The sequence below is a fragment of the Ischnura elegans genome, chromosome 8, assembly GCF_921293095.1.
Source record: "Ischnura elegans chromosome 8, ioIscEleg1.1, whole genome shotgun sequence".
Taxonomy (NCBI): domain Eukaryota; kingdom Metazoa; phylum Arthropoda; class Insecta; order Odonata; family Coenagrionidae; genus Ischnura; species Ischnura elegans.
Genome location: NC_060253.1, coordinates 3,227,720 through 3,247,019, shown reverse-complemented (window position 1 = coordinate 3,247,019; position 19,300 = coordinate 3,227,720). Strand labels below are relative to the sequence as shown.

Below are 19,300 nucleotides of genomic sequence, written 5' to 3'. Positions count from 1 at the left end.
CACAGAATGTCGGATCAGACTCCTTTCGTTGGCACCACCGAAAAGAAAATGTTTAGAACCAAAACCCAAGGTATGTCGTTCCAAAATATATGAGATTTCAAAGTCAACCATTCCGCCTCGTTTGGTGATAGTTTGTGGCGAGGTGGTGGGAAAACAAGGAAAGAAATATTTACTTCCGACAGATTTTACGGGGTTATGCCATTCCTGGGATGAGATTTTATTATTGTCATTATTCCCGCATTCTTGCGGGCAGCTACTCTCTGTTCCCTCCATACACCCACCCTATACTCTCCTCCTCCCCCTTCCTCCAACTCGCTTTCCACCACTTTTGCTTTCAATGTCATCCCTTACGTAACAAAATTTGAAATCTCCTCTTTTTAACCGGCGCCCTCCGAAAGTTCCGAATGCTAATCAATTTACCGATGAAATAAATATTATAATTTTTTTGATCTTTGATCGGAAACTTGGAAAGGAATTTTTTGGTACAAGTAAGTTCTATTACGTTGAGTCTCAAATTTTTTGCTCTAATATATTTTTAATGTTCACGAAAAATTCTTATTGTGATTCATTGAAAACAAAACTAACTTTACCTCGTAATATCGTGCAATTAAAATTCAGGATAGTTTTATTTTAGAGTGAATTAGTGCTCCACCCATCGCGGCTATCTTTCAGATGCAAATGAAGGGTAGGCATCCTCAGCATGCTTCGGTATTACTTTTTGATTGGACAGGTAATAGACAAATATTTAATTATGTAGAGCATATTAAATCAGAATAGGATCGCAATGATTGACATTTTCCGCAGAATGCTTATTTTGCAAGACGGCAAGAAACCTATCTCGTCATGTAATAGATTCATTGACGGTGTCGACCAACTCATAGCGTATTATCCCTGTGACCATAGATCTTTAAAATGGTTCAGGATATTAGGGATCCATGTTATGCATATAATGCTTTTGAATTCCTATCTGTGGACCAGAAGACTGGCATGCAAAAACTGAACTTGAAATGTTTCTGGCTGTCTATAATAGACGCCCTCGCCAAAGGCACATCAAGAAAGAATTAGCCTTTATCACGGGGCCCTTCCTTATTATCAATTCCGAAGAATTTCGAAAAGAGGAATAAGAGAAGGTCCACAAACAATGCAGACAGAAGATTGGGAATAAGGCCCTAGTCACCACCCTCCTTCTGCCCCGACTGCCCTGAAGATCCTGGCCTCAGCTTGGATTCTTGCTTCCAACATCATCCCTTGCTACACTCACATCGGGTCATTTACTTTTCTAATGCACGCATTAACATTGATAAACTACGTCGCGCAGTGGTCCGGATTCGGAAAAAGGTGGACAAAAATTATTCTTTCGAATTTCTTGAAACTCGCTTAGACTATATAAGTTACGCAGTAATAAGTCTGGGGCATCACCTTTCATGCTTACTTTTTATAAATAAAAATTGCTTGCTTAGCTGTATTGCGTAGCACTATTTCTAATGGAAACTTGATGTTTCCATTTTTTCGAAAATTACGCATTTCAGATTTATTTATGGCTTTACGCTGCCAATTATATTCGTAAACTTACTTTGTAATATAGTAATATAGACATTGTACTGTCATAAAATATAAATTTAAACCTTTTAGAGATGTTGATGATTGATGTAGAATTATTTAAAGACGAGTAATTGTTTCGGAAAAATTAGCATAAATGATAAGTTGTAAAGATAGTGACGTCGATTAGCGCGGATTCAGCTAATGGTGACAATAAATTACAGCATTATAAATATTATACTGGAAAGAAATCATCTGCAAGTTTTTGCAAGTAAGCGAATAAGAACGATTTATGTTCCTAGCCGTGGTAGACGTGAGCGACGACACGCTAGCATCAGCGCAGTGTAGGCACATGGTAAATTGTGCCTCCCAGTGTTTCATGGGCCAGAATCACAAAAATAAGAAGTTTAGCATTTTAAATACTATTTTATACTTTTATATCATCCAAAATTTATGTATGAGTGTACCAAGAGAATAATTTCGGTCTTCAAGGAAATACTATCTTCGATCGCTTCTCAGAACGACTTTAATGGCGTTTTGGTAATATATTGAAGTAAATACTACAGGCTATATTCACTGCTGCTGGGAAAACCCACCACCTGATTCTCTTTCTTTCAATCCGAAGTGTCAAGAAGCCGTTAGCCGAACACGTCCCGGACCTTAGGAAAGTGGGAAGGGGTCTTTATTCGGGACATTTTACTTGGCTCACCACCCAACTTGAGTTTATTGCTTTCCTAGTGGCGGTCTGACCTGCAAGTGAAGCTGCACGTGTTAATAGATGAGGTCTTCACCCTTCACCCACCTCCTTTTGGACGGGTGTTATTGCAGGTCCGCCGCTAGTATTCTTTTTCGCACAAAGTCCAAACATTTCATATTTCTCTTTACGGGGTCCAACCCTACCCCTACAAGTTATCCAGGGGAATACCCACATTTCCATGGGTAAATATTACTCCTCTTTTCAACTCCATCCAAATTTTGGTCGAAACATTTTGGTACCCTTCATTTTCTCCTTTTCTGTCGATGTGAACACATACCCATCACTAATTGAGAAGTTCTATTTTGGCTACAGTTTTTTATATTTACTGTGACCTTGCAAAGAAATTAGTGTTACGATAACTAAAAAAATTGTGATTCAGTGATTTATTAGTTCCTGGCATCCATAGAAATGAAGATTGTTGAGCAGGTATACTATGTTTCATTTATTTCCGTTTCTAGTTTCCGTTTTTTTAAAGTGTTCTTAGACGAGGCACCGCAATAATTTTTCATATTTTCCCTTCCATTAGATTTTAAAAAGGCGACTGTTGTGTAGCTTTTTGCAAACCTGTGTTTTTTATTGCTGACTGTCAAAAATGTCATGGACATTTACGGCGGCAAAAACTGCAGGCGCAGGAATCACGTAATAAAGATATTAGAAAATTTCGCGAGCATCACGCGAGAAAATATGTCGACTTCTTACGAATGAGGATATTTTCCGGAAGCTGATACTAACATCAGATACTTTTATTAGCTCATTAGGAACTGAACTGAACAAATTCAGGGGCCTTAAAGATCTTCCGCAGGAGGTTTGTGATCTCTTGGTTTTGCAAGAGTCTCAAAATTCTGCAAGCGAATGCGAAGAGGAGGAGGATGGGTGGGATTCTGAAAAATCTGATCCTGAATAATCATAATACGTAATGGGGAACTTGCATGAATTTTTTTTATTTCACAGGCGGACAGAAAATTATTTTCTGAATACAACAAAGAAAACCGCATGTATATCTGAGTTTTCCTTCGCGAGATATTTAATGATAAATATAACGAATTTTAAAGCGCGGGAAAAACTCCCTCACCCCCCAAGCCACTGCCGACGAAGCCTCGATGACGTCAAAGGTGCCTAAACATCACGCGAAGCTATTGTTGTGATTGTTTGTAATAGTTGCCAGCAGTTGTGAGAGCTTCGTTTGTTAGACGTATTGATTATTTTATATTAAAAGATAAATATCCGACGATAGAGGCTTGGAAGCCCTCATATTTTGCATTATTTATAATATTAATATCTGAGTAAGGGCATAAAATATAAAACTGGAGCAGTTAAACCAAACATTTTATAATACCTAAATAACATCGTTGTAGGAGTCTGAGCCACGGCCATTGGAAGGGGGATACGTTAATTGTAAGTTGATGTTATCGACGGCATATCATTCATTGAAGTAAGTAATTAGAATGATTTTCATGTTTACTAATGTCCGCTTAGCTTTTATATACAATAACTTCATCCGTTTATTCGTAGGTACCGGAGAATTCGTCGTTTAGGACTGTCTGTGCTTGTATTATGGGGTGAATTCCAGTCAATGCAACTTTTGCTCGCTGATTGGAGACATCTAGGAACATTTTTGTGCCAAAATAGTGTTATTTTCAACGTGACATCTCCCGTTAAGCTACTGCTAATAATCACAGTGCCAGTGGTTGTAATGCACAAAGTTTGACAAGGTTGAAAAATATCGGCCAAGAGTTATCAGTGTTCCATCGTGATTGAATTGTAAAAAGTGCTATTACGCTATCGATAAATGTCTAACAGTAGTGTAAAAATTGTTAGTGGCGTGCTAATCTCCGTTGTTCACCGTAGATATGACATTTCACGATCACGCTATTGAAATAAAAACTGTGAGTGAAGTTTGCTATTCCATTATTTCAACGAATAGTAGTGAGAATAGTAACCTGTGTCACTTGTGTGGGCTAATTTAAGGGTTTAAATCAGTGAATAAATAGTTGTTTTCATCATAACGAGTTCTGTTATTGTAAGTTGTACGTGAAGAATATAAGAATGTGACAGTGACATCCAGTTTTTGATAAGAGTATTTGCCTATTTCCCACTATATTTTTATGGTATATGCTAGTATATTGTTTATGGATTTACCTATATTATTGAAATAGGTTATAGCTTGTGTGTGTGTTGGTAGCGGAACCGATTCGCGATCTCACATGTGGATGGTGTGCAGACTGTTTTGCTGTGAATTCGTACCGTACGACGGATAGGACTACCTTCTCCGTTAATTCGGCGTTGCCAAATTCAACAGCACAGCTTACTCTAATGTCAACTGCACAGCTTACGATCGTTATCCTCCAGTATTACAAGTTTTTTTACAACTCGAATTGCCGCCGACGTATAGCAATAATTTGTCTTAACAAATTCCATGAGGGTCGTGGCATCAATTTTTGGTGTCCTAACACCCCATGCCACACGCCTTTTAGGCGGCTTGTGGGGTATTATGTAGATGTAGATGAATTTCAGGTGTACTATTCGAACGAGTGGCAACGTTATCATCCATTTTTCTGATCACTAAAACACACGAAGTGAAACGCTTGTACTTCATCATCCCGATGCCACATTATTAATATCCCAAGTAATAATCTAGGCACAATAGCAATAGGAAAACTTGCCCAAGAATAACAGAACAAAATAAAGTGACGATGAGCGGCTAAATACTCCCTCAAAACAAATTTTACACCATACGCTCAGCCTATTTTCCTACTCCCTACGGTTGTTTAGGCACCTATGACGTCACGCCTGGCCTCGGCAACGCTCGGGTGTCTTCGCGCAGTGGTCGGCTCAGAGAAATTTTTCTCGATTTTAAATGCAATTTTTTTATTTCTTTTGATGTTGAATGGAGAAACTGAAGGTATTTTTGCGAGCTAATGTATCCATTTGACTTATTCAAAATAGTTTTTCGAGCAATTTACGACCAATGCAAGTTCCTCATTGTAAAGTTGTAAGGCATTAACCATGCTTATACGAGATTGAAATAGTCACTTAAATACTATTTTGACACTTATTTAATAATTACATTTTAGTCCATACAGAAGAACCTCATGAAATCTGAAAATCGCACCTCTTAAGACAGAGCACCCAACAACCCTACTTTTAGTAGTTTTTTTTTGTTTATTGACTAATTTCAATGATCACTCAAAGATAACTCATTATATGTAACTAATTATCATTTATTTTCGTATTAATTCATGATTACCGTTTGTCTATGCAGCCAGCATTACAATTAGCCAGTTAATAAGTTAAAGTTCCACGATATCGCCTAAAAATACTTCTTTCGTATAAATAACTGCATGAATGAAAAAAGCCAAAGCAACACATAGAGAGCAATTTTCAAAGACATCCAACGAAAATCTGATTTTTGTCCTACTTTTTCGCGATCCGGACCACTGTGCGTCGTGAGGCAGTGAAAGCATTTCTGTTCTATTTTGGAAATTATTGTATATGTTTTAGTTTTAAGGTTTTCGCAGCGATTAGATGCACTATTATAATTCATTTTCGGGAATACGTCTGCGTGCTATAAATATTTAACTCAACGTTTCGTTCCACTTACTGGGAACGTCGTCAGGAGAAATCTGACGACGTTCCCAGTAAGTGGAACGAAACGTTGAGTTAAATATTAAGCACGCAGACGTATTCCCGAAAATGAATTATAATAGTGTATTGTATATGTTGTTAAAATTTATTCGATTATTTCTGTTTACCGGGGTACACATCGTCAGCAATGTAATCATGAATGGAAAAAGAGGAAATGCCCCTTGCTGGAAAGAATGGGTGTTTGGGTTTGATGGCCTAGCACTTCCTCTGCAAACAATATGCTCGCTCCATCCAAGCCCCGAAGGAGCCCGTGATTTCGTCCTTGGGTCGTAGTCCTTTGAGAATAGTTCACCGACCTTTTTCCACCAGAAAGAGAGCCGTTTTCGATGGCTTACATTCGCAGCCAAGTTCTCAAGTGCACGTCGGGAGACTTGTGGATTAGGACCTCTCTTCGAAAGGTACGGTGTTGGTTCAAAAGGGACACATGTTCATAACTAACTATATTTTTCCGTACTCAAATGAACCTTTGCACGTAAATATTACCACTAGCGGCACCCCTCTCGGTGGAACGGAAATATATCATTTATCCATGAACACTATTAACAATAAGACACATTGCATAATCTTGGAAAGAAAGTAATGAGAAATTAAAGCTGATCCATCTCAGCAGAGATCGGTAAAATGAATCATCCCATACATAAAATATTATAATAACATAAAAATATCCCAGGTTGGGCAGAAGCACAGGACACAAAAAAAGAAAGAAAATACTCACAGTACTAAATTTTCGGTGGCACACATCCACTTTCCTCAGAGTTAGGTAGGAAAAAAAGTATAATAAATAAGTATTAAAAATAAAAAATGTCGAACGAAAAACCATAATAATAAATAACCTATAAAAATTACCTATAGAAAATAACCTACAATCTTATAAATACACCCTAGATATAAAAAAATGTGAAATGGTCTGGCATAAAAGACTTCAAAAAGTTGCCGCGGACGATTCACGTAAAAATACTGCGAGTGCCGCAGCGCTTTTCCCTCCGGCAGATGCGAGCGTCATCTATAGATATCTATGACAGCAATAAAAATCTTAAATAACAAAAACATTTTTGTGCGTAACGACTTATTATAAATTTCACACTTTTAAGCCTAAATGACGAAAAAAATTCGAATCACGGCAAAGTTAAAATTTTTACCTTCGGGCTGAAAGTGTTGAGCAGGTTACTTTGCTCCCACCCGACTAAGGCATGTGGATTACGCACAAATTCAGGAGCAAGACACTTTCCTTGGCTCACTTTGCTCATCGGAGATTATAATTTGTGAGTTTCCGAACGGCTTGACCCGAGATTTGAATAAGGACCACTGCAATGGAGAGCAAGGAGGTCTGGGAAAGAAAATCGTTGTCGAAGGAGGCGTCAGTGAAGAGGAAAGAGCCGATGAGAGGATTGCTAAGTAAAGGACTAAAGGTAAAGCTAGAAAGGAGTCTTATAATCGTGGAGTGGAGTCTAAGAGGTCGTAGCAAAATAAAGGAGTGAAAGAAGCGAAGGGAGGATAGGGGTCGCATCATTCGGAGAATTACGTCAGTTTTAGGGAAATCAGGAAGAGAATTGCGTCAGCAGAGGAGGAGCTCACGGTAGGGTAAGAAGGTGATGAGTAAGATATATTTGAGTGAAAATTAAGTAAGAGAAGACGAGTGAAGAGTCTGGACTGGAGTGTAGCGTTTTACTGTGCAGAACTTGGATGCTTAGGAAGGAGGACGAGATAAAACTGGAGGCATTCGAGATGTGGGTGTGGAGAAGAATGGAGAAAGTGAAGTGGACGGAGAGGAGGAGGTATGACGAAGTGCTGGACATGGTGGATGAGGAGAGGCAGCATCTAGATGTGGTACGGCGGAGACGAGAGGTGTGGATGTAAGGAAGGGAATTTTAGACTCCGCGTTGAAGGGGATGTTAGATAAGCGAGATGGGGACGAGGAAAAACCGGTTTATATATTATGATTAGCTGTATTAGGCTGTACACTGTACAGTGTACAGACAATATATGTTGGGAGGGGAGGATACAAGGGTAATTTTCAAAGTGCAAACGTGGCATTGTTGATAGATCACTTCGATAGATGGTCGCATGGTGAAGATTTTCCTCTGAGCGAAGTTGTGAACTATTCGGTCTACATTTGTAATTACATTTCTTATTCTCAACATCGCAACAATGCCATTGCCAGGTGCACGCTTCTCTAGGTTGTGGCCTCCCTTCCACGTCAGCTTCCATAAACAATAATGCGCGTTCATTTCAAAGGTAATAATGACAGCAAATTCCTCAGCAATTGATTTCACCATTTTTATCAATATTTTCACCACTCAACATCTCAAGATTTCTCCGCAATGGTTTTCTTAAACAGAAAGAGTTAAATCTCCTCCAAGTCATCTCTAGAGTGTTTAATCATGGTGAAGTTTTCACCAACAGCAAAGTCCTCAAACGATTCCACATTTCGATACTTTTGATTTTGCTGCTCCTCGAAATCTCCAGCGGATCCCACAGCGATCCCCCATTCCCCCCCTCCCCCTCACACCCTCCTCCACCACCACGAATATTTGCCAGATATTTAAGACAGGGGTGTGGGGTGGAGCATCCTTTGTACCCTTTGCAGTAGTACCCTTTCTCTCCATCCCACCCACCGCACACAAAGGAGGTTTCTCACGAAAATTGCGCAATTTTAAGGGAAATAAAGGCATCGGCAATTTTAAAGGCGATGTACTCGGGCTGAGACACGGAGAGAGAGAGAGAAGAGCAGAAGGGCTGCTTCAAAGAGACTGCGCTCATCCACATTCGGAAGACCACGTGACTCGAATCAAGTATCTAATTAACGTCACTCACGGTTAAGTTAACCTCCCGCTTTTTTCAAAAATATAGAGGAATTGAACAAAAACTGCCATTTATCACACTTGCCGATTTAATGCGAAGGTTGATTTGGGTAGATGAGAGAAAAGCTCAACCCAGAATAGTTAACTTTCTCCCCTTCGAGATTTTGAAGAGAAATTTTTTAAAATGCTAACATGCTGATTAAACTATAATTGAGCCGCAGTTGGTACAGTCCAAAGGGTAGTCCGGAACACTGTACAGTAACTTAAGCATCCATTTACATCGTTTCCCTATTGAACCTTCAAAAGGAAAAAAGTAAATATGCCATTGGCATAACATCAGACGGAATACATAACAGAATTTTAAAAGGAACACCATTAAAGTGTATACATCGGAGTAGGTTTGTGAAATACCTGTAATCAAATAGTTCAGGAGTTCAAGGTTGAAAAGTATATGTTTAGGAATATTTTAATTAATATGAGATTAAAGCGTACATATATTTGCGGGAGATTCGGGTATAAAACAATTTTACTACATTGGTAAAAATGGAAGGTTATTTTTAATCAAAATTATTTTTATTTGACAAGTTTTTTTTAAGGAACGACAATCGAAAATACATTTCAAGGTAAAAATTGCTCAAATATTGCAAGATAAGCAATAGACTATGACGGAATCATGAAAGTTCACCATCAAAATCAAAAGAAAGAATCCTAGTCAAAATTCTACAATGATGATTCCCGATGGAAAAATATTCCACCCGCTGAAAAATTACCCAGGCATTTTGTGTAATTACCTCTATTGAGCCATCGTTTCAAAGAGCAGCCGCTATTTGCATGAAAATCTCATAAGTGCCAGAGAATGGCGAAAAGCTGTCTGGTTAACTGGGGAGTCGGCAGTGGTGGTCGTATATGTTCAGAAAGTAATCTGCAGGTGAGAGAGTGAAGTTATAATTCCGGAGAATTCATCAAAAACTCGAATCTGGATATCTGGACACTCCGGGGAAAATCGACATCCCTGACACATTTTTTTCTCACACCCATAGCGAATTTTTGAGGGGAATCGGGCCCCCTCAAGGCCCATGGAGTGCAGGCGCCACTGTGTATATGGGATGAATGAATGGAAAAGCTGTTATTTTGAGAGCACTCTATGGACAGAGAGGAGTGACACTAACTATATTCAGATGAATCACCTTCGCTCTGCATTAAATGACGATCCCTTGCTTCGCCCGGAGTAGGTTGGGCTGCTAGAGACCGACCGCATTCATTGGACCATTGGACTTATTCACCAAACATCGCTCCTTGGAATCGTCGAGTGTTCTCAAAGAAGCAATGGGAGGATGGAATTTCCGATGTGACCGAGAGTTGTAAACCGTAGTGCGCGACTGGCCACAAGCAGCACAAAAAGATTTCTCTCAATGAGCTGTCTATGCACTTCCAAAGCAGTCAAAAACTTGCATTGAACGTAAGGGCGAATGTAAAGACAAATGGTATGCAAAAGTTGTTCGAAATGGTTGCCATAAAATAACTGCACGTTTAAGTGTTTCATTTGAATCAGCCTGTCGCTGTTTTCCAAACGGGGGCGAAACTTGGCTCCTTTATCAGAGTATTTATAATTCTTCAATAATTTCATAAAAGACCAACATACTACGTGAAGAACAACATCAGCTGGAGGGATGAAAATATTTTTATGCTTTAACATGCCAACTACCGAATAAAATATACCTATGAAAGGAAAACACTCTCACAGAAGTTAAACAGAATAAGGGATAATATGTATTTACATTTTTTAACTTCGTACCAGCAACATACATTCTTTTGAAATATCAGCCCACTGCACTTGGTCTATGACTCCAGCCAAATAATGGATAGTCAACTTTGATCACGGTGATCAACTTCTATTGCATGGCTACCGCGAGAAAAATAGTATTCTCACAGTGGATATGAAAATCACATTAAAACTAATGGAACTGGGTGAAATTTTGGCCACTTGAGCGCCGCTGTAATAGAACAGCCTGGATTTAATTCCTCAATCTAAATCTGCGTGCCGATTACTGGCGCAAATAAACCACGCCTTTGTTGGATGCACAATTTGACTGCGATTTCCATGCATAACCGCAAAGCGGTGATACCCGAGGCTGTAACGGTAGTGTTGGAACTCGTAAATGGATTGGATGAATTTCAGTGTAGCCCACTAACCTATGCATACTTTAATGCATGTTTCATAATTTTATTATTATTTCAAGAGCATGTCGTAGTACAATTTGCTAGTATGCGTGATGTTTTTTGGACCGTGTGGTGTATATGTGGGAATCCAATTGCATGCTGGTGATTGAACACCCCCTGCCAAACACCCTAGAGATGGCTCGTAGGTTATTATGTAGATGTAGATACAATCCGCAACCCTTTTCTCGAATTGCTGACCCTCGCTTGCCTCTCTCCTTTACCCTCCGAGCGGGGGGCCTCCCTCCCGAAAAGTGACCGTTCTGACTGCAATTTGAAAATCAATCAATCAATCAATCCAATTATAAAATAATGATTGTTTGCTATCAAATCGTGCGATCAAGTACGTCTTTTAATCGTGTTTCTGCGATGAAAAATAACGATTTTGTTTACTTTACTAAAAATGTGGCTGCGGACCTCTGCAAAATGGCAACTGCGCTTTGGAATAGCGGGCCGTTTGAGTGAGTTTCAAGCATGATTTGGCCGTCTTGCACTGCTCATTTCCACGCCGAGGATTCAGTTACTTTACCAGATTATTTTATCACTTTCAACGACCTTGGTTGTGAATTTTCGTTGGCTATTACTGGGTGCTTATATTTGCTGTATCACGAAACAAATACTATAGCATTTTAATCTCTTCCCCTATCCCTGCGTACCATATCTACGCAAGCTAACTCGACAGGCGTTTGGTGAGGCGCGTTCAGACACATAAATTAAAATGCTGTTAATAAATAAAAAGGACATGGAGCGTACTAATTTCCGCATTTGTAAAAGTTCATTATTGCTCGGGGAAAAAACGAATTCCAATCCGTTCGGCAAAGTAGCTCTCTTAACATATCGCCAAAGTCCGGATGGCGAACATCTATTATGATATTCTGCTAGTTGCTCAGAGACGTACTTACACTACACCCTCGTGTATTCTAAGCCTAATGCGCAGCCTCCGAGCCTCTAGCGGCTCCAAGCCGAATTCACTAACAATTTGTGCAAGGATTTATTTACGACCGTTGCGTTTTTTTTTCGAATCTCTCAATTTTCCTTCGTACTTTTTTAAGTTCACGGATATTTCTTATGTGCATTTGTTCCAAACGGTAAGTTCAAAGTTATCGTAACAACCGGATAGTCCACTTCATCTGTCGTCTTTACGCTATCTTCACCCACTACGTATACATTGACATAGTTGAACGATATAGAAATGCAACGCCGTGTATTCGCTCTGAATAAACTCTATTCGCGTTGATTGGAACCGATCATAGAATATCAAAGTCAGAGTGATCGCTAATATCGCGATAGATGACAGCGTCGTCAGAATATAAATGTATTTTATTGCTAATCTGGGAGCGAAAGTCATTTATGCATGCAAAGAAATCCCACACTGCTTCAAAACGTCTTCATTTCAACGAAATGGCTGAACCGCACTCATCCAGCCTGCGTATCCCCCACCAACTTACTTACTCTGTTTCAATTTCCTCCGACTACTGCGTGGAAAAAGTAAGTAAAAAATGCACTCAACAATAAGTCCATTGCCGGTTGCTGAGAGTAAAATGTTGCTCAAAGCGCTTTATCAAATCATTTAAATTTAAAAATTCATGCCAACAATTGAATTCCAATCAAATGAGATAAATTAATTTATTCATTGAATTCAATTATTTACGAATAAAAATCAATAAAGTGTAATAAATAAGCCAAATATTCCTTTACGATGAAATTTTTTTGAATGTTGAATTAACAAAGTTTTCACCACCCAATAGCACGATCAATGAGCAAAAAATCATAGCATACAACAGAATATATGGCAGATATCGCTAACCGCAACGTTTATTTCATGTCCATGAAAAGGAAATCAATAAAAATCAAATAAATATGGGTGGTAGCTCAAGGAATACTTAGAAGGAAAATTATACACTCATCCACCATACAAAATTTATTCATAAGATAATACCTACGTGAGAGGCTTGAATGAGATGATACATGATTGCCACCCTGATGATTTTTACTAGCGGGGCTAAACTCATTAAAAGTTCACCATTCCGAGTGTCTCTCAAAGGCTTCATTCCGGTGCCAAAACAGGCTGCATTTTAGAACTCTCGGGATCTTCTCTTGTGCTCACCAATTCCTGGAAGGTTCCCATCACGATTAGGCGTTCGATGCATCCACTAATTAGTGTAATTCTTCCCAGTGTGTCCTATTTCAGAAATTTTAGAAGAAAGCATACCTCCGTGGTTTTTATTTTTTGGAGAAAAACTTGCATTGACTCCCAATCTTAAGGGCTTAACTAAAACATTCACTGAGCCACACAGCTGAGTAATATTACACAACATCGAGACGACTTCCAATGATTTAAAATACTTTTGAAATAAAAAGACAGCTTGTAAATCTAGCATTTTGAAGCATTTAGAATTTTTCGCTACAAGGCCTATAAATAAGCTTGCGTAAGCAACTCAATATATGGAAAATTTAATGACAAAACGCCATTATAACTAGAGGTGGGCTAAAAATTTTATTCAAATATGAGATACTCGGTGAAATTGTATTTTAATTGCAAATAAAAAATTTAATTTCAAAATACATAATATAGTCCATTTTCTGATTGATAAATTCAAAATTTCAATATGAAAAGTGAAAATGTATTATTAGAATTCATTCTCTGCGCACTTTATAGAGAGCATAAAAATGAAGGATTTTGTTTTTCCCCTCGATGAATATTACCCATAAAGTCTTCTCGGGAAATCAGCCGGGTATAGACGGCTCGCAATGGCCATATTGACTCGGCTGATTCCAGATAAGTCTTCACCAGCAATAAAGGCGAATTTAGGGGGGAAGGGTGACGGGGGCATGTGCCACCCCCCAGACTCTTATAAATAGACAAAAATATTTATGCAGTATTCATTATCTTCGTTTTGTTTTGTGTATAACGGAGCCTCAATCATTAAATTTCACATTAATAACTTCCATATGAAGATAAAAAGAACATTTCGTACAGTAATTGTTGTATCTTGTTTTTAATCTCAAGTATGAGAAGATCGCGTTTGCCTGTCAAACCCTTGTGTCCCCCAGAAAAAATCCTGGATCCGCCCCTAATCAGCGATATGTAGAATTTTCAAAAGAGCATTCTTCCGAATATTAAGTAGTTTAACACATGAAATTTAGGCCTATTTGTGTAATAGAAGCTGGAATTTATCGATTTACATCAGAGAGATATTATTCAAGGACACTGCATGGGACAGTACACAATTTATATGAAAATAACAGCAAGCAGGAGGATAAAGGAAAGTTACACGGCAACAAACGGAAAAAAGCCGATTTGAAAATTTCAATATAATCAAGGGAGTGAATCAAATACCAAGTAGACGGTCTAAATTAGAAGATGTCGAGGAAAAAACACACAAGCAATTCTGCGGTGTCGTCGAATTGACCAAATTCGTAAGGAAAAAAGCGCTATCCGTTTTTTCCTCCATTTTGCAACATGAGGGCACCCTAACTCAGTTTTTAAATGTGAAACCAAGCAAAGTAGAGAATACGTATGGCACTAAAAATTGAAACCACTAGTACCTCAAAAAGCATTCAAATTGCGTCAGCAGCTCCTTAATCCATAATTCCGTAAAACACTGTAAACCAACGTTCGTTAGAAATTTCCGGTTGCCGTAGAGAACTAAGGATGAACTTGACATATGTGTCCCTTTAATTTATTTTAAGTGGGGGTCAACCTCTTTTGCTAAAAAAAGCCATTTGATTATTTTACCAACCTTTTTGCTATCGGCCCACAGAGCCACGATAAAATTACCATTGGCGCCATTTACAGCCAACGGAAGCTCAACTGCCGTCGACAGAAAAATTACTTACCACGGGATTTATTTCCCGATCAGTGTGTAACTAACTAACTTCGTTGCATTATTTTTGGAATGGCTGCAGCAATAACCTTAATTCGACTGAAAAACCCATCGTGTACGTAGTCGGCCAAACAAATGCTAAGGGACCTGTAGGGGCAGCCGTAGCTATTTAATTGGGACTGGTTTTTAAATACACATTTGCATCTTGTAAGTATTTTGAAACTATAACGTATATTTCAAACGCTTTTTAGCTACGAAACACTTTTTGAAAATATATTTCCAATACAAAATAGGTATGAAGTTTGATCTGACGTTTCCGCGGCGTTTCTTCATATGAGTCTTGGCTTCCGGGCGTTCCTCCGCGTTCCCTGAGAACTGCAGCAGAGGAGACGGCTACACATTAGCCAACACATGGAAAAGGGTCTTCTAAATCAATGACCAATCAGAGCCCACCTGAATTCCAACCAATCAAAATCGGCCTCAGATCCCCAAGCCACCTATATAAGACGGCCAAATTTTATGCATCGCTACTTCTGACCTGAAGACACCAGCAGGATGGCAGGAGAAACTGTCGTCACTTATGGACATCTAAACGCGGAGGAACGCCCGGAAGCCAAGACACATACAAAATAGGTATATTTAATTTTTAATACTTCCGGTTGAGCGAAAATCATTTTCGTTTCAGAAATTGAAAGTCAACTTGAGATGCAATAGCAATATTGGGATCCCTGGTGGAGAGGAACATAGAACTCAACCAGCACGCCAGCTTCGAGGATTTTGCAAAAGAAACTCTTAGAGTGGGTAAAGTTAATGGATATTCTAAAGATAATAGGTTTAGATTGGAGGGATAGGCGGCTGATTCGTAATCTGTATATGGCCCAGACCGCGCAAGTGAGGGTAATGGACGGAGAACCTGGATAGGCAAGCATTGGCCGAGGCAAGGCTGTCTTCTATCGCCGCTACTCTTTGACGTGTACGCTGAGGAGATGGTAAGGGAAGCATGGGATGAGTTATAAGCTGGAGTAAAAGTGGGAGGAATGATGTTTAAATCAGTGAGGTAGGCGGATGATCAGCCGAATAGAGGACTAACCACAAGAAGACCTAAGTTATTTCGATTCAGTAGCGCATCGCGAGCAAAGAATGTGCAACTCAAGATAGAAGTGCATCAGGTAAGGCAATTCAAGAATTAGGACAGCTCACAATGGGATAGCGGGCAAAGCCTTGAGGAAATCAGTGAGAGAATTACGCTAGCAAAAGAGGAGTTCGTGGGTAGAAGTAGCTTATGAGAGGATCGTTATGTAAGAGTTTAACTAAAAGGTTATTGAAGAGTCTGATGTGGAGTGTAGCGCTTTACGGTACAGAAACGTGGACACTTAGGAAGGAGGACGAGAAAAGACTGGAGGCATTCGAGATGTGTATGAGGAGAACGACAGAGAAGGTGAAGTGGACGGAGAGGAAGAGTTACGACGAAGTGCTGGACATGGTGGGTGAGGAGAGGCAGATTTTAGATAAGATATGGAGTAGACAGAAGGTATAGATGGAGGGAGTACTTAGCGGGGAGGGGATGTTGAAAACAGTGTTAGAGGGTAAACGACGGAGAGAAGAGAATAGGCTTTTTTGAGATAAAATGAATGGGAGTATTATGAATTGAAGAGCGAAGTCCATGGAGGGGATGGAGGCAGCCGGAATGCCTCTTAAATACTACATGGAAACCTACCTAAATCGACGGAAAACTTGAATAATACAGCGAGTGAAGGACGCAGTGGTTGTTTTGAGCGGGGGGGTGGCACTCACCTGCTTTTGGTTCTCTCTCTGCGTGGTGAGCCTGGCTTCGATGCATTGCCTCGTTTCCAGGAACGCCTGCCGCTGAGCGCGCTCGCTCGGGTAGTGGGTGAGCACGCCAGCCACGTTGGTGGCCACGAGGAGCAGAAGGTCACACGCCACCTGTCGGGAAAGAAGGGAAACGAGCACGTGGAACAGCAGTGCGGAGGATGAGACGGACATTGATGGCGCTCACGCGTGAAATGCGACCGAAATTCAAATTGTCCACATTTGAAGCAACAGCAACGAATGCATTTCACGGAATTTGGAGGCATTTTAAAATCAGGTGAAACCTATTTCACACATCATGGTCCCTTAATTTGACAGCCCGTTATTCTTCGGCCGAAGGAATGGCATAAACACAAGTTATATTTAAAGTCAGAGACAATAAAAACTACTATAAATAGAATTCACATTGATATCGGCGTGGAAGAGTTGCGAGATAAGGTTTGGGCGCTGGTCTGCTGATCGCAGAGTCCCGGGATCGAACCCCGCGATCGATCCGTAAAGCAGCACTACGACAGAGACTGGCATTTACAACTCGCGGTAGATTCACACGCGTCACCGCGATGATCTCTGCTCTCACAAATACACAGACACACCTTCAAGTAGTCGTCTAAGTATTGCTTGTGAGCTACGGATCAACTTGCGATTGCTCATAGCCACGATGCCCGCTGGAACATGTTCCCTTCGATGATTGATTTTAGATGATTTATGAGGACAAGTAGTCACAGCGGCTACTCTCCTACCTTTAGTTCTCTAAGCACTACATTTTATCTATAAAGAATCGTCTCTTTTTTATGCATTCATTTAAAATCCATGTTAACCCTATTTAACCCAATTTTGCTTCTAAGGAACACCAAAAATGTTTCAACTTCAAGCTCTACTTAGGAGTTATCTAAACTACCTATTATTTTGTAGTGTCAATTTTAATGACGAAATATTTAGTTGCCGACAAAATTATTGAGTGTAAAATTTTCAAGTTTTCAAAATGAAAAATCTTGAAATTTGATTTCTTTCAGAATCAGCTCTGGGTGAGAAAGGGCTAATGCTAGACATTCATACTGTCACTTTCAAGTCACACGAATTTCTTTTCCTTCGAACGCCTTATTTTTCTCTTGATTTCGTAATTTGGTCAAAATCATGAGAAGTGTTAATTAAAATCCCATTTTTCTAGTTTTGAACCAATTGTGTGACAAAAATCCGAAAACCGCAATTATCAAAGTGTCCGTCTACAGTCACGAGAAAAGAGGAAATTCGGCTTTTACACAGAAGTGCGGGGTGCGGGGTACACCTAGGAGTGCGGGGAGAGCTCCCGAAGTGAAAAAAAGATTACCACAAATGAATTGCAGGCATGTAGCAGAATTCCGGAGGGAATTAATTAGCATCCAAATTTATTAAAAAGACATGGAATCATTTTCATTTTTATACACAATAATATATATTCATCTCCCGACGCGAATATCATCGGAATGAAATAAAAACGGAGAGAGTGACACGACGCGAATAGGAATTGGCGGAAAAGGAAACATTAAAATTCATCATTTATGCGAGCCTTTATCTCTTCCCTGAAAACATGGAGTTTGATCGAACGAGCCTCGGAAACTCATCGAACGGAACCCGTCCGCAGAGAGCGGGTGTTGGGCACGGCAGCGAGGTCGCAAAGGTCCTCGGGGCCGTCAACATGCAAAATTCTTGCAGAGACTTATCATCATCACCAGCAGCAGTAGCAACGAAGAGAGAAGAAAAGAAGACCAAGAAGATGGAGAAGAAGAAGTCGGCTACAAATGTAGGGATGTGGAATGTGAGGACAAAGATGAGGGCGGGGAAACTAGAAAATATCAAAAGGGAAATGGATAAAGGCTGGGTAAATATCTTAGGATTATGGGAAGTGAGATGGAAGGATGGTGAGGACTATTGTAGTGATGGGTATAGGGCATTATAATTTATATACACAGTGGTGGGAAGGAAAGTCAGCGAAGGGTAGATTTAGTACTAAACGGGAACATGGGTAAGCGTGTGGTAGGTATACACCAGGTAAGCGATAGGATTCTGGTGGTAGAAATTAAGGCGCGACCCACCAACATTGTAGTAGTTCAAGTTTACATGCCCACTAGCAATCATAGGGAAGAAGAAGTAGATCAGGTGTATGAGCAGCTCGAGGAAATAGTTAGAGAAACTCGGGGTAAGAAAAATCTAGTAGTGATGGGGGACTGGAACGCCTTAATCGGGGAAGGGAGGGATGGACACGAAATAGGAGATTTTGGACCAGGAATGTGGAACGACAGGGGAGGGTTGGTAGTAGAATTTTGCAGGAGAAACAAGTCATTCATCACAAACACATGGTTCAATCATCAGAAAGGGCGCGGGTACACATGGAAAAGTCCGATATCCCATACACCTCATCGTTGTAAAACAGAGGTTTATTAACATTGTAAAAAAAAACTCGCGCCGCTTCCCAACGATGGATGCGGATTCAGTCCACAACCTAGTGATTTTGAAATGCAACGTAATATTCAAAAGGCTTATGGAAATTAGAAAGGCAAGGCAATGGAAGCACTGAATTGCATTATGAGAACAGAATACCAAATATTAGTGGAAAATAGTATCATAAATAGTATAATAAAATATACAAACTGTAGAGGAATGGTGGGATACTATTAAAACTGGGAGAGTCAAAGCGATGAATAATT

The 19,300-nt window shown here is 39.8% G+C and overlaps 1 protein-coding gene across 1 annotated transcript in view; it reads right to left on the bottom strand.

The window, feature by feature from the left end:
- LOC124163709 (adenylate cyclase type 6-like) overlaps positions 1-19,300 on the bottom strand; it is a 241,491-nt gene that overhangs the window by 67,615 nt on the left and 154,576 nt on the right. Inside the window, exon 8 of the mRNA XM_046540776.1 lies at positions 16,581-16,730. Coding sequence (XP_046396732.1) covers positions 16,581-16,730 — 150 coding nt within the window. The remainder of the gene's footprint in view (positions 1-16,580; positions 16,731-19,300) is intronic.